This window comes from Alosa pseudoharengus, unplaced genomic scaffold (genome assembly GCF_046254945.1).
Source record: "Alosa pseudoharengus isolate Yale_2024_CS ecotype anadromous, Long Island Sound unplaced genomic scaffold, YU_APseudo_1.1 YU_APseudo_1.1_scf_6, whole genome shotgun sequence".
Lineage (NCBI taxonomy): Eukaryota > Metazoa > Chordata > Actinopteri > Clupeiformes > Clupeidae > Alosa > Alosa pseudoharengus.
This window is the reverse complement of record NW_027468848.1, coordinates 26,728,442-26,748,927: the sequence shown is the minus strand read 5'-3', so window position 1 is coordinate 26,748,927 and position 20,486 is coordinate 26,728,442. Positions and strand designations below refer to the sequence as shown.

The window sequence follows — 20,486 nt, the reverse complement described above, 5'->3', positions numbered from 1 at the left end:
TGTGTTTGATTGTGTGGGGGTGGTTTTCATCCCCATTTTAAATCATTGTATGTATTGCCCATGTGTGCTTCTATGGGAGCTGATCCCTGGAGCACCAAAAAAGTTGGGAGCACACTCTCTGACCTGGGTTATAGCATCACTTGATGGAAATGGAAGAGAGCCCAAGAGTTAGTCAGTCAGCTGTGTGCTGTGCGTGTGTTTGTCTGTTGTTGTTTGTTGTGTTGTGCATGCGGGTCAGTTCAGGACTGTCACCAGTCCACATTGGGGTAGGAGTCTGCTGGCCACAGTTAATCAAATCAATGTGATCGGATTAAAGAGGAAATCAGTGCTACACTCTAGGGGCATGTTCCTGAGCCCCCATGTTCATGCCCCCAGAGTTTGGCACTGTTTGGCTGTTTTAGCTGCTGTCTGTAGCAACTCGTGCTACTGTAGGTACAACCGAATATTTTTGTTTTGTTCCGTACCGACAGTACTCAGTGACCTTGAGAAACGGAGCTCTATGTGAAAAATCGCCGGATATCCTCTTTAAGCAAAAAATCTGAATGGAGCATTAAGTAAGTATAAGTATATATACTCTTTTTTGATCCCGTGAGGGAAATTTGGTCTCTGCATTTATCCCAATCCGTGAATTAGTGAAACACACTCAGCACACAGTGAACACACAGTGAGGTGAAGCACACACTAATCCCCGCGCAGTGAGCTGCCTGCAACAACACAACAACACCGGCGCTCGGGGAGCAGTGAGGGGTTAGGCGCCTTGCCCAAGGGCACTTCAGCCGTGCCTACTGGTCGGGGTTCGAACCGGCAAACCTCCGGCTACAAGTCCAAAGCGCTAACCAGTGGGCCACGGCTGCCCCGTGACGTGACCTTAGCCTTAGTTAATTTCATGGGAGACTCAAAAGAGCAGAGGAGAAGCACCATGACAGAGAACCTTATTTTAGATATGTTAGATTCACTCTGTTATCCAGTGTGTGCTTGTGTGGTAGTGAATTTATGAGTGCCGTCCATAGTAAGTGCTAAAGTGAGGCTGGACAAATAGCTCCTCAACAGTAGATGACTATCTGTTTGGTACTTGATGTTGATTTCAGGGCCTTACACCTAGTTTGAAAAAAAGCTGTAAAACACCATTTTACCTAACTAAACAACCAATTGCAGCCCTGCTGTTTGAACACCACACTAGTGCTCATCTCAACATCCCATATCCAACACTACTCCTGATCGGCTGTAAAATGAATAATAAATATCCATAAAATATGTCAAAGCATAAAAACTGCCTAGCGTCATTAAAAATCAATTCTAAATCTACAAAAAACATGACCATTTAACATAAATGTACCTTTATTTCAATTGATTTCATTGTTCACAGGCACTTTGAAATTCCAGGTGAACTGGGTCAGCCAGTGTCACGCCACACATTAGCGATGCACCTTAAATCCTAACACAATAGGAGGGTTTTAAGGTGTCTGCGCCTGCGTAAAGGCTGAATCTCTAGCGCTCTCTCTCTCTTTCCAGCATTTGCTGCAAGGTTATGCTATCAGAGTGAACCTATGCACAAGGCATGCTGTGTCACCCTTTCAACACACATCAGCATCCAGCGCCAGCCTCCCTCCAGTGGTAATTGACCCAAAAAGAAGAGCTGAAAGCCTGCACTGGAGCTGCGCGCTCAGTGGTGGAACCAGCCACAAAGGATTATGAAAGGCACAGGGAGAGTGAGGGCAGCCAAGTGGAAGACCTTGACGTCTGAGAACACTGTTGGATAGCTGCACACTCAGAATCAGTGTGTGTGTGTGTGTGTGTGTGTGTGTGTGTGTGTGTGTGTGTGTGTGTGTGTGTGTGTGTGTGTGTGTATTTATGTTTTCGCAGAAACATTCAATGTAGCGCAGTCACGTATTGTGCGTGTGCTCACATCCCATGTGCTCACATGTGTATGTAGGAATGTACTGTGCATTTTACTTCTGTGCTCATGTGTGCATGTCAGTGTGTGTGTATTTGTGTGTGTGTGTGTGTGTGTGTTCCATGTGTATGTATGTCTGTTTGTGTGGAAAAGTGGCGCGTACACACATCCATGCCAATGCTCTCTGCCCCCACCCCTCCCATCCTACAGTATGCCTCATCCTATGCTCCATGTGTGTGACACGAGGTCATCCTCCTTACCATGAGAGCTCTGTCTCACACGCACATCTGTGGGGGCTATGGACTCATGTGGCGTAATTAGATGGACCTTAAGGGGGGGTTGGTCTTGACTGCCGCTCTGCCGGGTGACTCGCACAACTCTCCGCCACTGCCGTCGCATGTCATTACAATCACCGCGACTTCCCGGCCAGTCCCCCCTGCCCTTTGGCCTTCCTCTGCAGTGGGCACATTCATCACCTTCCGTTAGCTTTGTCCAGGTACAAGCGATTAGTTTTCTCCTAGCATGGGTTGTATGCTGTTTTAAAGTGTAATGAGCCCAATTTATGGTAATTGGAAATGGAGTCCGTATTGAGATGGAATGCTGTCAGACATAATGTAACAGGTAATTGTTGTCCCCGAGTGTATTACATGCATGATAGACTGGAACAAACCCAGTGCCATTGCCACATTAATGGATATCGTCTGGGTAATTCCTACTGATGCACATTCCACAGGTTATTGAAAAAATACTGCACACAACGTGTCTGGGTTTGCTGGCAAGGGCAGATATTACACTTTATGGATTATACCAGCTAGTAAGGGCAGATATTACACTTTATGGATTATACCAGCTAGTGAGGGCAGGTATTACACTTTATGGATTATACCAGCTAGTAAGGGCAGATATTACACTTTATGGATTATACCAGCTAGTGAGGGCAGGTATTACACTTTATGGATTATACCAGCTAGTGAGGGCAGGTATTACACTTTATGGATTATACCAGCTAGTGAGGGCAGGTATTACACTTTATGGATTATACCAGCTAGTGAGGGCAGGTATTACACTTTATGGATTATACCAGCTAATGATGAGTTTTGGAACAGAGTGCCAAACAGCAGAGTTGTAAAAGTCTGGCTTCAGGCACCTACCATGTATTGGTTCCACCTGTGCACTTCACACAGGTGATTTCACCAATTAGCTGCTCTACCTGGCATTCAGCTGGTTTAGTGAATAGTTGGAAGTGGAACAAATATGTGGTAGAACTTTTTAATTTTGAAGTCGGACTGTTACACCTGTGCCAAATTGGCCCCTGATCTGACATGGGCATAGCTCAGTGTTACCTTCTCTACGGAATAACATTGCATCATGTTTTCTGCTCATTCCCGACGCTTTACTTCCTGCCACTGACAGATTTGGCCATTAGCGGTGCCATCTGTATCCAGTGGTTCGCGACTCGAGGAGGCAGGGCCCAGAGGAGGACTCGACGGAGGCCCATCCATCCTTCTGACACCTGACAGACACCAGGAACCCCAAAGTCCATTTGTCCAAACTTTACGGGGTATTAGAGGGGAGCAGACTTTTTATGGCAAGGTTTCAAGACGGGGATTGAAATTAATCCTGCACTAAATGTGATCTGCAGCAGAGACGCCATCCATAATGTCATTTTATCTCCGCAGAACCAGACATATTGTCTGTTTAGGAAGCAAAAATGATTAAACCGGTGGATTTATACTGTAGTTCTAATGAAAGCTCAACCGAACACCTTTTCCAGTGTTAAACACTAGTCAAACTGTGATAATCTTGATAGTGTCTCTTCCCTATCTCTTCCACAAATCAAGCTACCATGGGCCACCTAACCAGTTCCATTTAGAGCATCGGTGCAGTCTAGTGTCTCACTGTGCAGCGAGTGGCCCTTCATTGGCTTCTAATGCGGCCTGTCATGAAGATGAATCTGAGGCATCCCCAGGCTGCTGTTATTGATTTCTGCATAACGAACATTAGTGGGCCGGTGGAGTGCAGCCACTGACCCGTCTGTCTCTCGGGGAGAGCCTTCTGTTCGAGCCTGACATCAGCCAGAAACACAGTGCAACCACTTTCTCTCTCTCTTTCTTTCTGTCTCTTTCTCTCTCTCTCTCTCGCCTCTTTCCCCTCTACCTTTTTCTCTTTCCTCTCTGCCCTGCCTCTCTCTGGCTTTTACAAAAAGGGACTAGGCATAACATAAGCCTTGTCTGTTCTCCACAAAATCATAAAACCACACATTATGTGAAGGGAGAGTCTTGTCGCATTCGAAATGCAAAGTGCACAAAACACGCATTTAAATGTAAAACGAGGCGAAGACCCGCTAATTATCTTTCAGGGAAAAAAGCTTCTCAGAGAAAAAGCTAAATGCACGTTAATTTCCTGTACTACTATCATGTCGTCGGCGTAGACACGCAGAAAAGGAATTTCTCAGCTGCCACTTGAGGTCTTAAGCACAGCTGTTATTTTAAAGCTCTGGCCAGACTCCAAGCGCCCGTCTGCAGTGCCATATCTGTTAATGTCTCTGCCTTTGTTAGCCATGGGATTAAGCCCAAGCAGATTTGTCCTCTATACGTTTTGGTGTCGTGTATGTTAGAGGTTTATTTTTTCTCCTATATAAGCAAATGAATATGGCTGCTTATTATGGTTGTGGAATGCATATTAGGTCATTAAAGTGCCTCAATGTCTCAGTGACATTTTTGAAAATATTAATTTAAAAAATGTGACTATAAACCTCTAATAATAGCCATTCGGCCCCATTGAAGGAGCAGAATGGTGGTAATTAAGGATGTGGATGTTTGATTCACATGAGCAGGAAATGGCAGGCTTTTGTTTATTTCGTCGGACAGCCTAGCTGTTCCTTCGTCTCATCTCAGCAGTGAATTTTTTAGCATTGAGGAAATATTTAGTTTTTGCTGCTCGCAGAGGGGGATAAGGCAGAGAGAGAGAGAGAGAGAGAGAGGGAAATGCAAAGCCCAAAAGGGAAGGCATTGTAGGAACAGATAAGTGCATGGGATTCGGAGAGCTTTGATCTTCCTCTTTTTGATCCAACAGCTGAATATCTCTCGCTGTGGTGTACACAGTGCCTTCTCTCGGGTTGGACAAGTCGGTACGCTCTGGGTCTCCATGCGGATGCAGTGCTTCCTCTGACTGCGGGTTATGGGATTCATTTCATTACTCTACATACTGCACTTCTGGACTCAAGAAACCGCATTGAAGTGTGCTGCGCTGCTGGATATATGCTAAACTATTCCTGTAGGTCTTACACAGCCTGCTACAGTAAAAATAGGTTTAAGCTAAGATGGTGTGTGCCATAATATGTTCTGTTTGTATGTGTGTATTTGATAGATAGTAGGCTTTGTCTTAAATAGCTTGGAAATATTTTTAAAGCCCTTCAAAAGTATGACAAGCATTTGGCCATAGCGTATGCTTCTGTTTTTGCATCTTAGTTTGCTGGTATGAAAAATAATGGGGGGTTTTTTCCGATGCCCAAGCTGGCAACCATCTCTGTTGTGCTGCTTTATTTGTTAAATGCAATATTAAAATGGCATCACATAATACCCTTTGGATATTGTCAGGAGAAAAATGAGGTTTGTGAGTTGTGGTGCATTTTTTCCCAATTTAATCATAATTGGGAAGAAAAAATAATAATTACAGTATGTGAGTACTGAGGTCTTTTCATCATGCAAAAACTTCTGTGTTGATTGTGAAGAGACCACAGGCTACCACATGTGTACACTGTTCAACACAGTGTTGATGAGCACTTCTTTTCTCTAGAGAGGAGCAGGCTTACACATGGAACCACAATTTGCGTGAAGGGTTTGTGCGCTTAAAAACACTATGCTTCTTGTACTCATCCATCACTTTGTTTGGCACCCTGGCCATCAGGGAAAAAACTGTAGCAGTAAAGGGGGCCATTTCCAAGACTAGCTCCCCATCCATGACACCATTTCCAAGACTAGCTCCCCATCCATGAGACCGTTTCCAAGACCTACCCCCCACCACCACCACCACCACCATCCATGAGACCATTTCCAAGACTAGCTCCCCATCCGTGAAGCCTGGCAGTTGTGCTCAGCTGGGCACCTGCTCCAGCCAGGGGAAGCACTGTCACATCTCAAATGCTGCTTTCCACGGTGATGAGACATCCCTTCAGGCCACCTGAGCACCTTCTTGCATTGTTGTTGTTTTTTGAATATACTGTAGGCTCATAAATGCAGTATGTGTTTGTCCCTATTTATGCAGTGGAACATGGAGTTTTGTATGCGTATTGGGAATGCAGAACACTTTATTTTTTTATTTGTTTATGAGATAAGTACATTATCAGATGGAATTTGTGTATTTTTCACCGTCAAGATAAATAGGCCATTACTAAAGCACCAAACTCTCCAGAAGTTTTTCCTCAATGTTCCCTGCCAAAGTCAACATCCATTTCCTCATCCGTTAATCTTTCAAATCCCAGCCCGGATAGCAGCTGACTAGAGAACAGCTCCGCATCTGGTTCCGATCAGGCCCAGAGCTGGCTACCATCTGTTCCACAGGACTCCGCTGGTGAAGAAGCCAGAATGCATTAGCGTGCCACTGATTTGTTTCTTCGAGCTCAAATTGGAAAGTTGACTGGCAGGCCCATTTCTCAAACAAACCTAATGGGGAGCGGTTTTGTCTAGCTCACGAGCACGTTATAAATATACGGGCACTTTCTGTGCAGTGTGTGTGCCTCAATGCTTAATGTATTCATTAATATTTAGCAACAACATTGTTTTATTCAAGACAATCCATGCATTGGGTGCAGATCTATTATTACATGAAGTTAATTTGTCAGTTTGCTTATAGGGAAATGGTCTTTAACACAGCATTTTGTTTATTAATCATTACGTTGAAGAGAATCAAATTAAATGTCTCAGAGCATTTAAGACATTTTGATGACTGATTTGTCATTTTCTTTCAAAAGTGTGTAATATAATCTATTCTGCAATTTGCTCTGTTATGTAGCAGTTCTGCTGTTAACAAAACTTGATTTGATAGTTACCACCTCACAAAAATAAACAATCAGCCACTCAGTTGTGCCATCATCGAGTGAGAAGAGTAGCAGACTGGAACGTTCTATCTTGTCCTTGTTTGCCCTCTCGTTGTTTAATCCCATGGTCTATAAATATACCCCCCCCACACACACACACACACACACACACACACACTTTTCTCTCTCTCTGGGCGACTATGCTACCAAGAGTTTTTTACCACTAAGTGCCTTTTAGCCAGGCGGCACATTGATATCCTCACACACATGGCCCAGCTGCAAGAGGACCGGGCGGCAGAATCCGCTCCCTTTTCTGGTATGGGAGCGTTGCCCGGCGCTCTCCTGAGCTGCAGATGGGCTCAGTGGGGCGGGCGACAGCGAAGTGGCCAAGCGGCACGCCAGTGATGATATACTGAAGTGGTGAGAGGAGACTTCCTGCTCTGCCGCAAAAACCTACCGGAGTGGATCAAATATCTTAACTTAAGGGCATTCCAAAAAACGGAATAGAGAAAGAGATACAGGAAAAAGGAAGAGAAAGGAGAGAGAGAGAGAGAGAGGTACAGTAGATGGAAAGTGAGGGCAAGAGAGAGAGAGAGAGAGAGAGAAATAGAGGCAGGGTGAGAACAATCCATCCATGATGTGTTAAGAAAAGGCCATCCCCAGTGACCATAGAAACATTAGGGAGAACTAGGAGAGCGGTAACAAATGCCTTTTGGCTTTACAGGGGTGCTGAAAGTTAAGGCCCAGAACTTAATTTGGGGGAAGCAGCTGGGCCATTAAGTCTTAGGTCGCTCTGCTATAATTACATTGGGCCCGACAGAACACCCCGCAGTGAAATTATATTGATGATGAATAATGGGCCTTGGTGGAATTCAGGTTTCCTGTAGGAGAGAACAGCTCCTGCCGTGGTGGTAGCCCCCTCCTGGCGGTTTCTCGTGGTTGACGTGCGTGAAATGTTTTTTTTTAAGCATATTTTTTTGAGCTTTTTATGCCTTTAATTCGATAGGACAGTGGAGAATGACAGGAAGCGAGTGGGAGAGAGAGTCGGGGTGGGATCCGGAAGGGACCTCGGGGCGGGAATCAAACCCGGGTCACCGGCGTATGGTGCAGGGGCCCCAGCCAGTTGTGCCACGGCTGGGGCCGAAATGTGAAGTTTTTGAGGAAACATTGATTACCCCCCATCATCTAATTCTTTGTTACATGCACACATCCTGTGGGGAGCTTTTAGATTGTCGAAATGATGTATTTATAGGCTATTTTTTTTAAGCTTTTATTTAAAAAAAGAGCTTCTACGTCACATTTGCTGTACAAATTGAAGAGGTATACAGTAGTTGTTCTCAGAGTGAGATGTGTTGAGTTAACCACCTCCATCTGATATACCTATGCAGTTTCATCTTCAGCTCTTTACATATCAGAGATATTAACACCGCAATTCCCAAAGCATTCCCTGGTAGAGTGTATAATAGCTCCATGGTGTTTAAGCCCCCACCGTCAACTTCAAGGCAGCGTTGCGACCGTCGACTTCAAGGCACCTAACCCTAACCTTAGTGCCTTCCATGCAGCGCGGCCTGGAAGACGACGTTGGGGGCTTAAAACACCAAACACCGTGTATAATATACCCTATATACACTACAGACACCTACAGTATATACAGGCAGCCCCGCAGACATACTGCATGCTGGAGAAGCTGTAAAGAGATGCATGCTGCGACCAGTCTTAGAGATGTGGACTTCAGATGCAAAAGGTATTTCTTTTGTTTTCATTTATTGCTTCTCTCTCTTCAGTGGGGATAGCACCACTGGCATCATATTTAAAGAGGATCCCAAAACCATGTATTGGATGTTTCGACATCTCCTGTCATTCTACCCCCAGGCAGGATTTAAATCCTTAAAACACTTACTAAAGGCTAAATAAAGAACATCTGCCCCAGATTGAGTGAAACCAGAGGCTGTGGTTTTGCTTTGACTTTCCTTGGAGTGCCAGTTTTTTATTTATTTTTTTGTGATGGATGTTTTTCTATAAATCTCCAAACACCTGAATCAATAAGGCCATATTTCACCGTTGGCTGGAGCTAATATCTATGCCACTTTAGTGACGGCTGGCAGGCAAGGCACTCATGCCTCTGGAGGCACACTTAAAAGAGTTCAATTTTTACGGCAGCACTTGTTCCTAATACTCTTGATTTGCCCTGCGCTAGGTGTTCTGCCAGAAGTAGATTGAAACGATCAAGGTCCAACATGCCCTGATGGAAAAACACTGCTGCTGAAAACTGCACACATTTACAAATAATCATGTTTGTGCTGCCGAACAGTCTAATTGATGATTCCCAATTCAGATTGATACACCTTCTTTTAGAACTGACCAAACACCTGCTGTACACAGTTCTGATCACCTACAAATATTACAAATATAATATGTGCAAGGTTCACACAAAGGTCTCAAGTCTAATATTTCTTCTTCCATTTTTTGCAGCACATCATCTAGAGCTATAAACTGCAGTCCATTATGAATGTGAAATGTAGGCTGGACATATCTCAGTCCCCCTCCCAATAGAGTCGCTGTATAAAAAAGTAATCATAGCTAAGAAGCAGCCTGGTGAGGATCAAACAGTGACCTTGGATAAAGTGGACTAAGAAATTGAAAGTTGGGGTGGGGAATTCAGCCTGAATGGCACAGCTAAATCCTGGCAGTGGGTGAGGGAGGCTAGGAGTGATCTGATTTAAGGGAAGTGTAGTCAGCTCTAACGTGCTACGTCCGTAGTCAAGGTCACGCAGCCTACCTCTTCAAACAGTGAAGCAAATGCTGATCACAGACTTTGTGAAGGGATGGGGGATGTAGATTCGTAATACCTTGCCACAACCTTTGAAAAAGCTCAGATGAATATTCTAGCAAGCATTGTATCTACCCGCCTACTGTGACAGGACGGCTTTGACGTCGTTTTTTTTTTATTATGAGTTGGTAGAAAAAAAAGTTAAAGAAGAAGTATTATGTGAGCTGTAAGACATGTTGAAGTTATCTTTTTAAAGTTTAGTTAATTTTGTATGATTGTGTTATTATGTTGTACATTCTTTAATGAATTCTCTCATACAGTAAAGAGACAGGCAAGGGCACGCAAACACACACAAATGCACGCGCACACACACCACTGGAAGCTGCAAACAAGACACATCACCTTGCGTGTTTGCTCATGGAAATTGCGATCGTATTAAGGATGTGACAACTGAAGCAAGACTCATTAATTTTATTGCTCCCACGGATATGTTTCTGTAGGTTTATGCAGAGGCACAGGGCCACAATTAACAACAAAGACTTTGAATCAGTGTGCCTTGGTTTGAGATAAGAGAGAAAAGAAAAGGATCCCCATTTAGGTGAAATTATCTCTTCTCATTTCTCCCTCGGTTCTATTGTCATCCTTTACTAAGGCTTTCCCGCCCGTGCACACACACATACACACATACACACACACCAAAGCAGTAATTCAGAACTTGCGTGGAGGCTAAACTCCTTTAGCCATATTTCATCTTCTTAGCTTACGGCAGCTAATTGTTTGATGTGGGTCCTTTGGAAACAAATTTGGCATCTTTTTTCCCCCACAAGTTTACAGAAGAAGCCTAGGCATCCCATACCTTTTCACTGTTCATAACCCATTGTGCAAAACAATGGATTTTTTCAGCATTTCTATTGTCCTCTCTGCCCTAGTTTCTCTGTTGAACACAGTGATATATTAAAATGTTTGGTACTGATACAGCAGCTTTTTGGCAAGAGTAGGATGACTATTTTTCTCTTTTGTCAGCACTGTCTCCATACAGCATGATCAAATAAACACGGCCTTGCAGCGGTAAAAACAATAGCCATTGAATAAATGAAATAACAATAGCATGGATAGGGATGGCCATGTCCTAGTTTAAGTGTTTGTTCTGCAAATCTCTTGTGAAAGCCACAGAAACCTGATGGTCCTCAACACTGTCTCTGCGATCTTGGCCCACTGACACCAAATGTGATATGATGCCCCCTAAATGGGCCCCAATAAATGTTGTCTAAGCCATGACAGAGCGAGCAGTGCGAGTGCTAAAACTGATTAGCGGGATGGGGTGCGTTGGTATGGATGTGAGCGGCTCTGTCTCGTCCCGTTGTTTTGTCCAATATGTCCATTAGGGGCCGCAGTCATGCGTGAGGACTTAAGTGGGCAGGAACTGAGTGCTGTGTCTAGTCCATACATGGCATCTCAAATTTTCTGTCTGCCTCAAATAGTCAACAGCTATTTTTTTTGTTATTCTTTTTTTTAACGATGACTTAACTGGCTATCTAACTAACTACTATGATTTTGTTTTAACATATCTAATCTATCTAATTAACTAATCTAATTAACTAGTTGCCATGTATGTATGTATTGCTGACTATTGTCTTTTGCTTTCTTGCATAATGGTGAATAAAAGAAGTTCAAGTGAATTGTGGAGGAAGCTGAAGCATACAATAGCCATGCATGTCCTCCACCTTTTCACATGCTGGATGTCTTCATTTGCCAGACGGTCTTCACATACAATCTTATTCCTTCCACAGAGGTGCCCCCGAGTCCCGTGAAGGCCCCCTCGGAAGCCTCGCCCATGGCCTCGCCCCGGCAGCGCCGCGACTCGGACCGCTACTGCCAGCTATGCAACGCGTGGTTCAACAACCCCGGCATGGCCCAACAGCACTACGACGGCAAGAAGCACAAGAAGAACGCCGCCCGCGCCGACCTTCTGGAGCAGCTGGGCAAGACTCTGGACATGGGAGAGATGAAAGGTACAGAAACACAGGGCACCCCTTGTGGCGTAATGGTGGCCAGCCTTATTGCCGGTGCTGTTTGTTCTTCTATCACTGCTGTGGTTGAGAGCCATGATATTATTGCAGTCCCCAGCAAACAGCATGAACTTAACAAAGCCTTAACACTCCTGCTGCTCTGCGGAAACATCAAGGACAATTCACCTTTAGCTTTGTCCCTGCAGGCAAAAGAACCCAAACATCAATCATTTTCCTGTTTTAAAGAAGGCATAGTTTTCCTTCAGTTAATGGCTTTACATTGACAGGAATGAAATCCTCTACATCACCTCTGATGTCCTCACGCTTTTCTGTTACTGTGTCGTCTCCATTTACTATGTTAAACACCTGGCATATGCCAAAGTTCCCACTATCTCGCTCCTGCTCTGCTTATACAAATAGTTCAGAGGGAGTGCTCTAGTGGAGCCATGTTTTTATCAAATAATTGAAATGCGGCTCGCCGCGCCGTGTGCCTCCTCTCCTTACCTTGGCCTCCTCTGGCGGTGAAGAGCGAGTGGGAGTGGCAGGGAGCAGGGCCTCTCCTCTCCTCTCCTCTCCTCTCCGCCGTTTGTTACGGGGGCTGCTGCTCGCTTCACAGGCTCGGAAGAAACACGTTGCCCCATTATCTTCCCCCAGTCGCATTACCGTGTGTCAATAATAATTACCAAACATTGTCTCCCCGGTGCTCGGTGCAAAATGTTGGCTCTATTATCGCTCCATGTGAGCACATAAAACAGGCAGGTTGAGGAACAAGGCTGTTGGAATGATAGATTGCCGGATCCTTTTTTTAAGGCCATTAATTATCATTTCAAATTTGGACGTAAAAATGTGAGGCTATCACTCACGTTCTTCGGAAGCACTCAGTTAATGCACAAGAATGGTGCGAACACATAATTTATAAGTCATAATGGCCCAGACATAACGGGGGCTGCCAGTTCACTGAGGTGTCTGTGTGTGACGTTGGGTAATGGGATTGGTCGATGCTGGATCATTTGTTGCAGTCTATCTTGATGAGCACAGTGCAGTCAGTGGCCTCTCTATGCAATAACATGTTTCCTCAAACAATGTGTGAAAAATCGCAGGTGTGCTGTGAGTTCGCAAGGGTACAGGCTAATTTTGAGAATCACACTCGACATGTGAGAGCTGGCAGCCCTGTGAGAGGTATTGTTTAGTTTCCCAATGGCATTTATTTAAAGTTCAAGGATGACTCAGCTTCAACATTAAACCAAGGATCACAGATATTGTTTTAGCCGTTTTCATAAAACATGTTGTTTGTTATTTGGATTCCAATCAAAATTAAGTTTATGTAATGTCCTAAATAAGAAACTACTTTGATTACAAGACAATCCACTGCAGTGCCCCGAGAAAAGACTTCCAGTTTGCCAGTGACAGGGTGCTAATTATCTTTTCTAGTAAGCCAACATCAGATGTAAGTCTTTAATCCACCCCAATAAGGTCAGAGGTGCAACAGAATCATTGCATGCACTGTGTGGGTGTGAAGATTCTACTGCCCTATAGACACAAATTAAGCACAGGTTATTTGTTCATCCCACAAAGTGGTAAGCTAGTTTCGTGCTAACAAGCGAGTATACAGTAAATGTGAGACAAGTCACTGTTAATAACATCCCAAATGTAAAACCGTTTGCTGTCAAGCCACAGTCTCTTCCCCAAGGATACCTCCATAGCTCTTAGCGGTTTTCACCTCTGATCATTGCACGGGAGTTGTGCAGAAGGTTTCTGAATTGCTACACAGCCATTATGGGGATGAGTGTGTATGTGTGTGTGTGTGTGTGTGTGTGTGTGTGTGTGTGTGTGTGTGTGAGCTAGAGTGTCAGCACGAAGGGAGCCGCCGCAGTGTTCAGCAGCCACCTAATGAGCGTTTCTCTCCGGCGATTATCAATTAATAATGATGTGGCAAATCACCCTAACAGGCAGAAATAGCATTGTGCGCCAGCGGAAAAGGGTGGAGGCTGGAGGGGTGCCATGGAGGGGGGCAAGCGCAGCGCAGCGGGCAGGATTGCGCTGCCTAATTCATGGGGTTGCCGAGCGGGCGCTGGCAGACCCATCACTCACACGAAGCTATCTCACAACCTGGAGCACTTCGGCACGTCGGATCCTTCCCCTCCCCCTGAGCCCCCTCCTAACGCTTCCAATCGCTCGCCTTTTCTTCCTCACACTATTTTCCCCACTCCCTGACACCCAGGCGATGGAAACGGCTGTCTTTTTACCCCCATCGTCATTTTTCTTATCCTTTTTTTTTTTATACACATGCCCCTGCCCCCTCCATCACCACGTTGTGTTTATGTGTGTATGGGCTGCTGTTGCGGAGGTTGTCTCGTAAACCCGGAAGAGCTCGGGGAGGGGAATACCCACAGACCGACTTTGAAGATTGCCACGTGATGAAATATTTATCTTGTTTCGATCGAGCGCAAGTGCATCCGCAAGCGTGTCTACATACATACTGTAGCGCCTGGCGCGGCAAGCGGCGGTCGCTCGGGGAGGAGAGGCGAGTGCTTGCTTATTTACACTGCAGGATAGGTACCCATTAGCCATGTGTGCTCCCTAGATTATAAGGGCCCTGACCCCCCTGTGGGGCACCTGCTCTGACATTAGCTCAGATTTATGGCATGCGAGGCAGGATATCTTTCCGCTCTATTTTCTCTTCATCATGCTGTCTCACACCTCTCGTCCTCTCCATCCATTCTCTCCCTCCGCCTGCTACCTAGGCTCAGCCCTCGCGACCTCATCTTATTATCCACGCGCTCGGGTGCTTGTGGTTCTTTATTTTTCTCCCCCGAACGAGGCCCAGTCATCTCCCTGCGGCAGTAAAGCCTGATTCTATTACAGTACATCAGAGGGGAAAAAAAGCAGTTGCTTCCTACTCCAAGTGGGCCACCCATTACACTTGTGTTTTACATTTTGAAAGGCTATCTGGAGAGCGCCCCTGAGCGCGCTTCATCCATCTCCACTAGGCTCACGGAGAGAGAAGGCTTCCATTTATCTGCCCCTGGACCGAGCGCGATGTTCGGTTGGGAAAAAAAGGCGTGAGCGGGCGATTGGGCTATTTTCCCCGCATTTGCTCGTGGTGTCATATAATGGAGACGATCTGGGGATGTTAACATTCAGTGCTGGCATACCCCCCCCCCCCCCCCCACCCTATGCTGCGGTATGCAGATGATTGCTTGCTTTCATCTTCCAAAGCAATCTGTCTCCAGCCACACCCATTGTGTCACAGCGACAAGGCTGTGTCCCCTTTGAACGCGCTCAAAACTAGCTAACCAGTTCAGAATCATTGTGAAGGATTGCACCCCCACACACCCCCAACCCTCCACCACCCGTTAATTCAACAGAAAGTGCTTACCGCGGAAGTAAATGCTGCAGCCTTTGATTTGCTCTCGTTTTAGCTATGCGCTTTCACTAGGCGGCCGGGGCGGGCACCGCTTGAGCCAGCAATTATTTGCATGCTGGTAGCACCGGAGGGCCATGGCCTTTAGCCACGCTGGGAGGCACTGCTGTCGTGAGCAACAGACAGGCCAGCCAGCTGCCACAACACACTCGCAAATCAGCCCCCACCCCCACCCCGAGTCTATGGTATTTATCAATCAATCTGTTTGGATTCCGCGTAACGGCACTGAGGAGAGATATAATGCGAGCTGATTTGATTGCATCACTGATTAGGACTCCCTCCGCCGAGTTTCATTTGGAGCATGGCTTCGGCCGTCATTCAAAAGAGCCGCAGACAAACTGGGCTCCCTCCTGCAGAACCCCGTTGTCTTCGCCATTAATTGGAGGGACGCGGCGGAGGATGTAATTTGGCACGTCCTCTCCCCGGCCTCCTCCCAGGACTCTGCCATCTCAATTTTGGAGCAATCCATCCTGTCGACATGCTGTTCTCCGTGCCTCCCCTGACCCAGGAATAGATCTATTACTGCCCTAATGGCAGACTGCAAGACTAGAGAATCACAGGTTCACACGATGGGGCAAGTTGCTCATCTGTCAGAATGGACAGTAGAACATTGCATCACTGGCCGGCCAAACAAGCCCGTTTTTGTATTGATTAAAACAACTGTGACACTATTTTATCATGACATGTTGCTGATTCCTTTATTGCATTGCCAAACACAGTATTTAAACAAATCATGCTGCACTCTATGCTGACTGTCAGCATCGGTATCATCTTAAAGCTTTTTAATCCTCATCGTTGATGCTCTTTTTGTTCCAAACAGCCGTGTAAATAGATCTATGGGTAATGATTAGGATGTGTTTGATGCCACCTGCTCAGTATTAAAACAGATGCCAGCTTGTGATTTTTTTTAAAAAAAATTATGCGTTCACACCTTTCAGCATAAGCCGCTGCCACACATCACTGCTTGCACCATAATTGGTATATTTTATTAAGATTTTCAAGGCCAGTGGCAATGATGCAATATCGCTCCAAATGAATTCACTCCTAAATGACTCTTACAGTACCATATCCAATGACATACATGATTAAAGGGTATAATAAAAGAAAAATAGCTGTGTGACGAAAGGTTCAGATTTGGGTTAATGAATCCCCTGAATGTGCTGTACCCTTTTCTGCCATTAAACTGAATTGCTCGTTGTGTCCTAAATTGTGTCCCATGTGATGTCCACTTCTTAAAATGAACCATATGCTCTTTCAGCTTGGGTGCTCTACCATAGCTAGAAAGGATCTGGGCATGATAAGTACCATCTGAAGGAAACAGATGGCCAAAGGTAAATTTAGCTTACACAAAGTGCACTATTACAACCACCTTAATATTTTTCCAAGAGTAGCAACCAGTGTATATATAAATAAATTATGGGAATCTCTATGTCCAGCTACAGTGCTCAGTGTCCAGTGGCTGCCCATCAAAATGGCAGAGTGCATCTACAGTTCAAACTCAAAATACTGAACATGTTCATTCTGAATGATGTAAAAGGCAACTAGTGTTGCCTGTGGCAGGCAAGTCCAATGCTGTTAAATAAATCAATATTAAAGACTGAGCTATGAGCTATGTGACTAAGTGAGTGACACAGCAATGTTGGCTACATTTCTAAAAAAGAACAAAAGTACAAACTTTCCGTTTTTTGAAGAGACAAATCACCATAATATGTCAGAGTATTAAAGGTAATAATTTGCCTTCTTGGTATAAAATGATACATGGAAAGGCACTAGTGGTGCAGGGGAAATAAATGGTGAGGCTGTTCTGCATTTTATCTCCATTCATTTATCCTGCTACCTGTTACTTCCCCCTCTCTCAAAGACAGTTTTGAATCCAGCCTAACTGAAATGAATGTGCTCCTCTCAGCCACTCCGTGCTGAGTGAGGACCTTGCAGAAGCCACAGATCTCGCAGGGGATTGTGGGGCTGAGTGGGTCAGGGAGGGGGAGGGGGCGTGGGGTGCCGTGATGCACACTGGGCACGGTGGCACGGGTGGATGATTGCCCATGCAGGGCACCACCGCAGGAGGCACCTCAGGTGGCTGGCAGTGATGGATGCCAAGTCGGCGGTACATTATTTCACCTTTTCAGAATGCATTTCAGAAGCGTCCTGTCAAAAGGCCACCTCTGAGCACCCTGCTTGCTGCTGCTGCTGCTTTAATGTCAGCTTGTGAGCGTGCGGCTCAAGAGGCGGCAGCGCAAAACAAAAATTTGAAATGGCCACGGCCACAGAGAACATTGCCCCTGACGTGGAGGGGAGGGGGGGTGTGGGTCAGGGTCAGGAACAACGTGATCCCTTGTGATCCCACAGAACCAGCTCAACTAAGCCCCCATTCACACTTGTGTGATTCACAAGCCAGCAAACAATAATGTCCTCACATTCAGTCTCTCTTTGCCATCACATTCCATCACAGTAAACAATCAGGCAGCCGAAAACATCTGCCCTAAGCTGATTTTGTCCTTTCTTATATGATCACTTTGTAACATTTTCTTTTTGCCGTGTTATGTGTTTTAAAAATGGCCTTTGATATCCCTAAGCTGCGTTCAACCTTTCAGGTTATTTGAGGCAATTATTAGAAATGACAACACAACTGCCAAGCGATGACACGTGTGGGGAAATGTGGAAATTGGACGAGCCAACAGAGAAGCAATGGATCATTCATTCATTTTTGCCCTTTCTCTCCAAACATTGTTTATAGGCTTAACTCAATTTGGAGAGCGGAGATTGCATTGGCCATTTTTCAAGCCGCAATATCATTAGTGCAACATGACAGCAATTACTCGGGGCACTTAATCCTCCACACTCTAACACAAGGGCACTGGGGGGAAAAAAATATTGATGATGGCAAGGGAAAGTGTTGACCATTTAATCGCTTTAGCAGTGACTGTTTCTGAGCCACGCAAAGTCAACAGGAAGACAAAGTGCTTGCAGACGCTCCAGTTCAAAAACTTCTCCATCAAACGTTTTTTCTTCAAGTCCCGAATTCCCACATCTTCGCTTTGTAAATTCAAAAAGGGCTCTGTAGACTGAGAAAAACAAAGTCTTTCCTCGAGCACAAACACACCCACGGTGTCTGTTAACCCAACACAAACCCTTTTTTTTCCCTGTTCGTGCGCACACCTATCCTCGGTTCCCCCTCAACCTACAAGGTGTCTCTAACCTCCGCACACCTTAGCAGCGTGTGACATGTCTATATCGATGACACGTTAATTGGCTGCGGACTCGTGCAGCTGGGAATCAGCGGAGTCAATCGGCAGAGGGGGAAGCAGACTGGAGCGCTGACCCGACTCCTAAACACAGCTGGGTGGGGGAGATAGGGGCTGCGCTTATCTCTCGCTCCTTCCCCAGACTCCCAATTTATTGTCCTGACATGATAAGGGAGGGCCCCCGTACCATACAGTGTGCCCTCCGACGTAATTGATCACTCTGGATGGTAAATGAACAGGGTCTGTGGCGCAGGGGGGTGGATTGGTTTGGCTCATCGTGTCGCATTTTAATCAGCCCCCTGAAGAACAGCAGTTTATTTTTTCTCGGTTCCTTCCCCTCAAACCGAAGAACATTGTCTGCAAATGAGATGATGGCCACAGATAGGGGTTGTTTAAGAATATCTATTGCTAAATGGAGGGTGTAGTGGGCTGTATGTGACGGTGCTGACAGTGCGCAAGCTTCCTATCGCCAGCACCTCAATGAATTTAAGTACAGATAAAAAAAGAGTTTGTTTTGTGCTAGGCTACTTTGGACTGATATGTTGCCATTGCCTTGGATTGTTTGTGTGTGTTTCTTGGAGTGTTGGTAGTATGCCTCACATCACATATTTATTGTGTCTGTCTCTGTTTGTGTGTTGTTCCCTGTTTTTCCCTCCATCCAGGTCTCAAGCGCAGCTACACCTGTGATGTCTGCAGCGTAACGCTCAACTCCGTGGCGCAGTACCACGCACATCTGCAGGGCTCCAAGCACCAAAACAAGTAGGCAGCGTGCTTCCTAAATCTTTACACCCATCCATCCCCAACCACCACAAGTACACACCTTCAAGACTCCATGCTGCATGCGCTCACACTCTCACTCCACAACCAGACACACACATACACATACACATACACACACATACCCCAGTGCGTGCTCAGCTCACAGGAAACCCCTCGGTTTTTCCATCTGCTCCACTAGCCCTCTGGTGGTGCTGCTGCTGCTGCTAAAGAAAGGTCGAAGACTGGAGCTGAACAAATATGCTGACAGTGTTTGAGAGTTTAAAAGAGGGAGTACGAGAGAGGTGCGAGTTATGGAGGAAGAATGTGGAGTATTGTGGAGATAGGGAAGGGGATGCGTTGTTTAGCATGCTGGAGGCTTTGTTAGCTTAGCTTTTTTTTCTTCTCTTAGGCCATTACAGAGTTATTGGAAGCAATTACAATTTTCAACTCATCCAACTACGCCACTCTCTTTTTTTCTCTCCCAGTGATTGTGCACTAGTACTAATCTGTGGCCATACTGCCCGAAGGAGCTAACCATGCACATTAGGCTTGACTAACCGGCAGCGCTTGGCAACTCTTAAGCGCTCAGCACCAACAAAAAAAAAAATGTTGAGTGAGTCAACAAAGAGTCAGCGTTCAGCGTACGGTCACCATAGATACCGCAGACAAACAAAGTGTCCCTTCCCTTTGCAGATCTGTTTGAATCACCTGAGACTGTGTGCCGTCTCAACAGATATCTGTCACACAAACACACTGTGCCCTGCAGATAGCCACGAGACGTGACAAAGAAAGTGGCGTTTGTAGATTGTGAATGTGCTGAGTGCCGGAAACCATCAAGTACATGAAGCAATTGCTTTGGAGCCCTGCGAGGAATGACAGCTCCTAAAACAGGCAAGGGTACAGGGGGGGGGTACATCAGGGAAAAGAGCTATAAGCTCCCCTGAGCTCACAGCGACTCTGGCGGAATCTGCATTGTGGAATTCAAAATGCAGCCACAAGGCGTGTGGGGGAATTACCGTTGGGACGGTTTCTGCTCCCCCACAGAGAAACTGATGTACACACATACACATAAATATGTGTGCGCGCGCACACACACACACACACACACATGCACATACATACACACACATGTCTTCAGGGATGTGGGTGAAGAAGGGGGGGGGGGGCGGGGGGTGGTAAGGCAACGTGATGTTCTCTGCCGTGCTGCGTCGGCAGAGCCACTCTGCTCTCCAGTCACGCTCGCCTAGAATGCAGGAGGGGGGCTTTGCCATGCTTCTGATCCTCACACCGCCATATACCCCCTACAAACCAGCCCCTAGTAGGAAGCACACACACACACACACAAAC

General features: G+C 45.8%; 1 protein-coding gene across 1 annotated transcript in view; it reads left to right on the top strand.

The window, feature by feature from the left end:
- The window catches only part of zmat4a (zinc finger, matrin-type 4a), a 75,263-nt gene that overhangs the window by 46,599 nt on the left and 8,178 nt on the right, over positions 1-20,486 (top strand). Inside the window, exons 5-6 of the mRNA XM_076270312.1 lie at positions 11,493-11,714; positions 19,043-19,139. Coding sequence (XP_076126427.1) covers positions 11,493-11,714; positions 19,043-19,139 — 319 coding nt within the window. The remainder of the gene's footprint in view (positions 1-11,492; positions 11,715-19,042; positions 19,140-20,486) is intronic.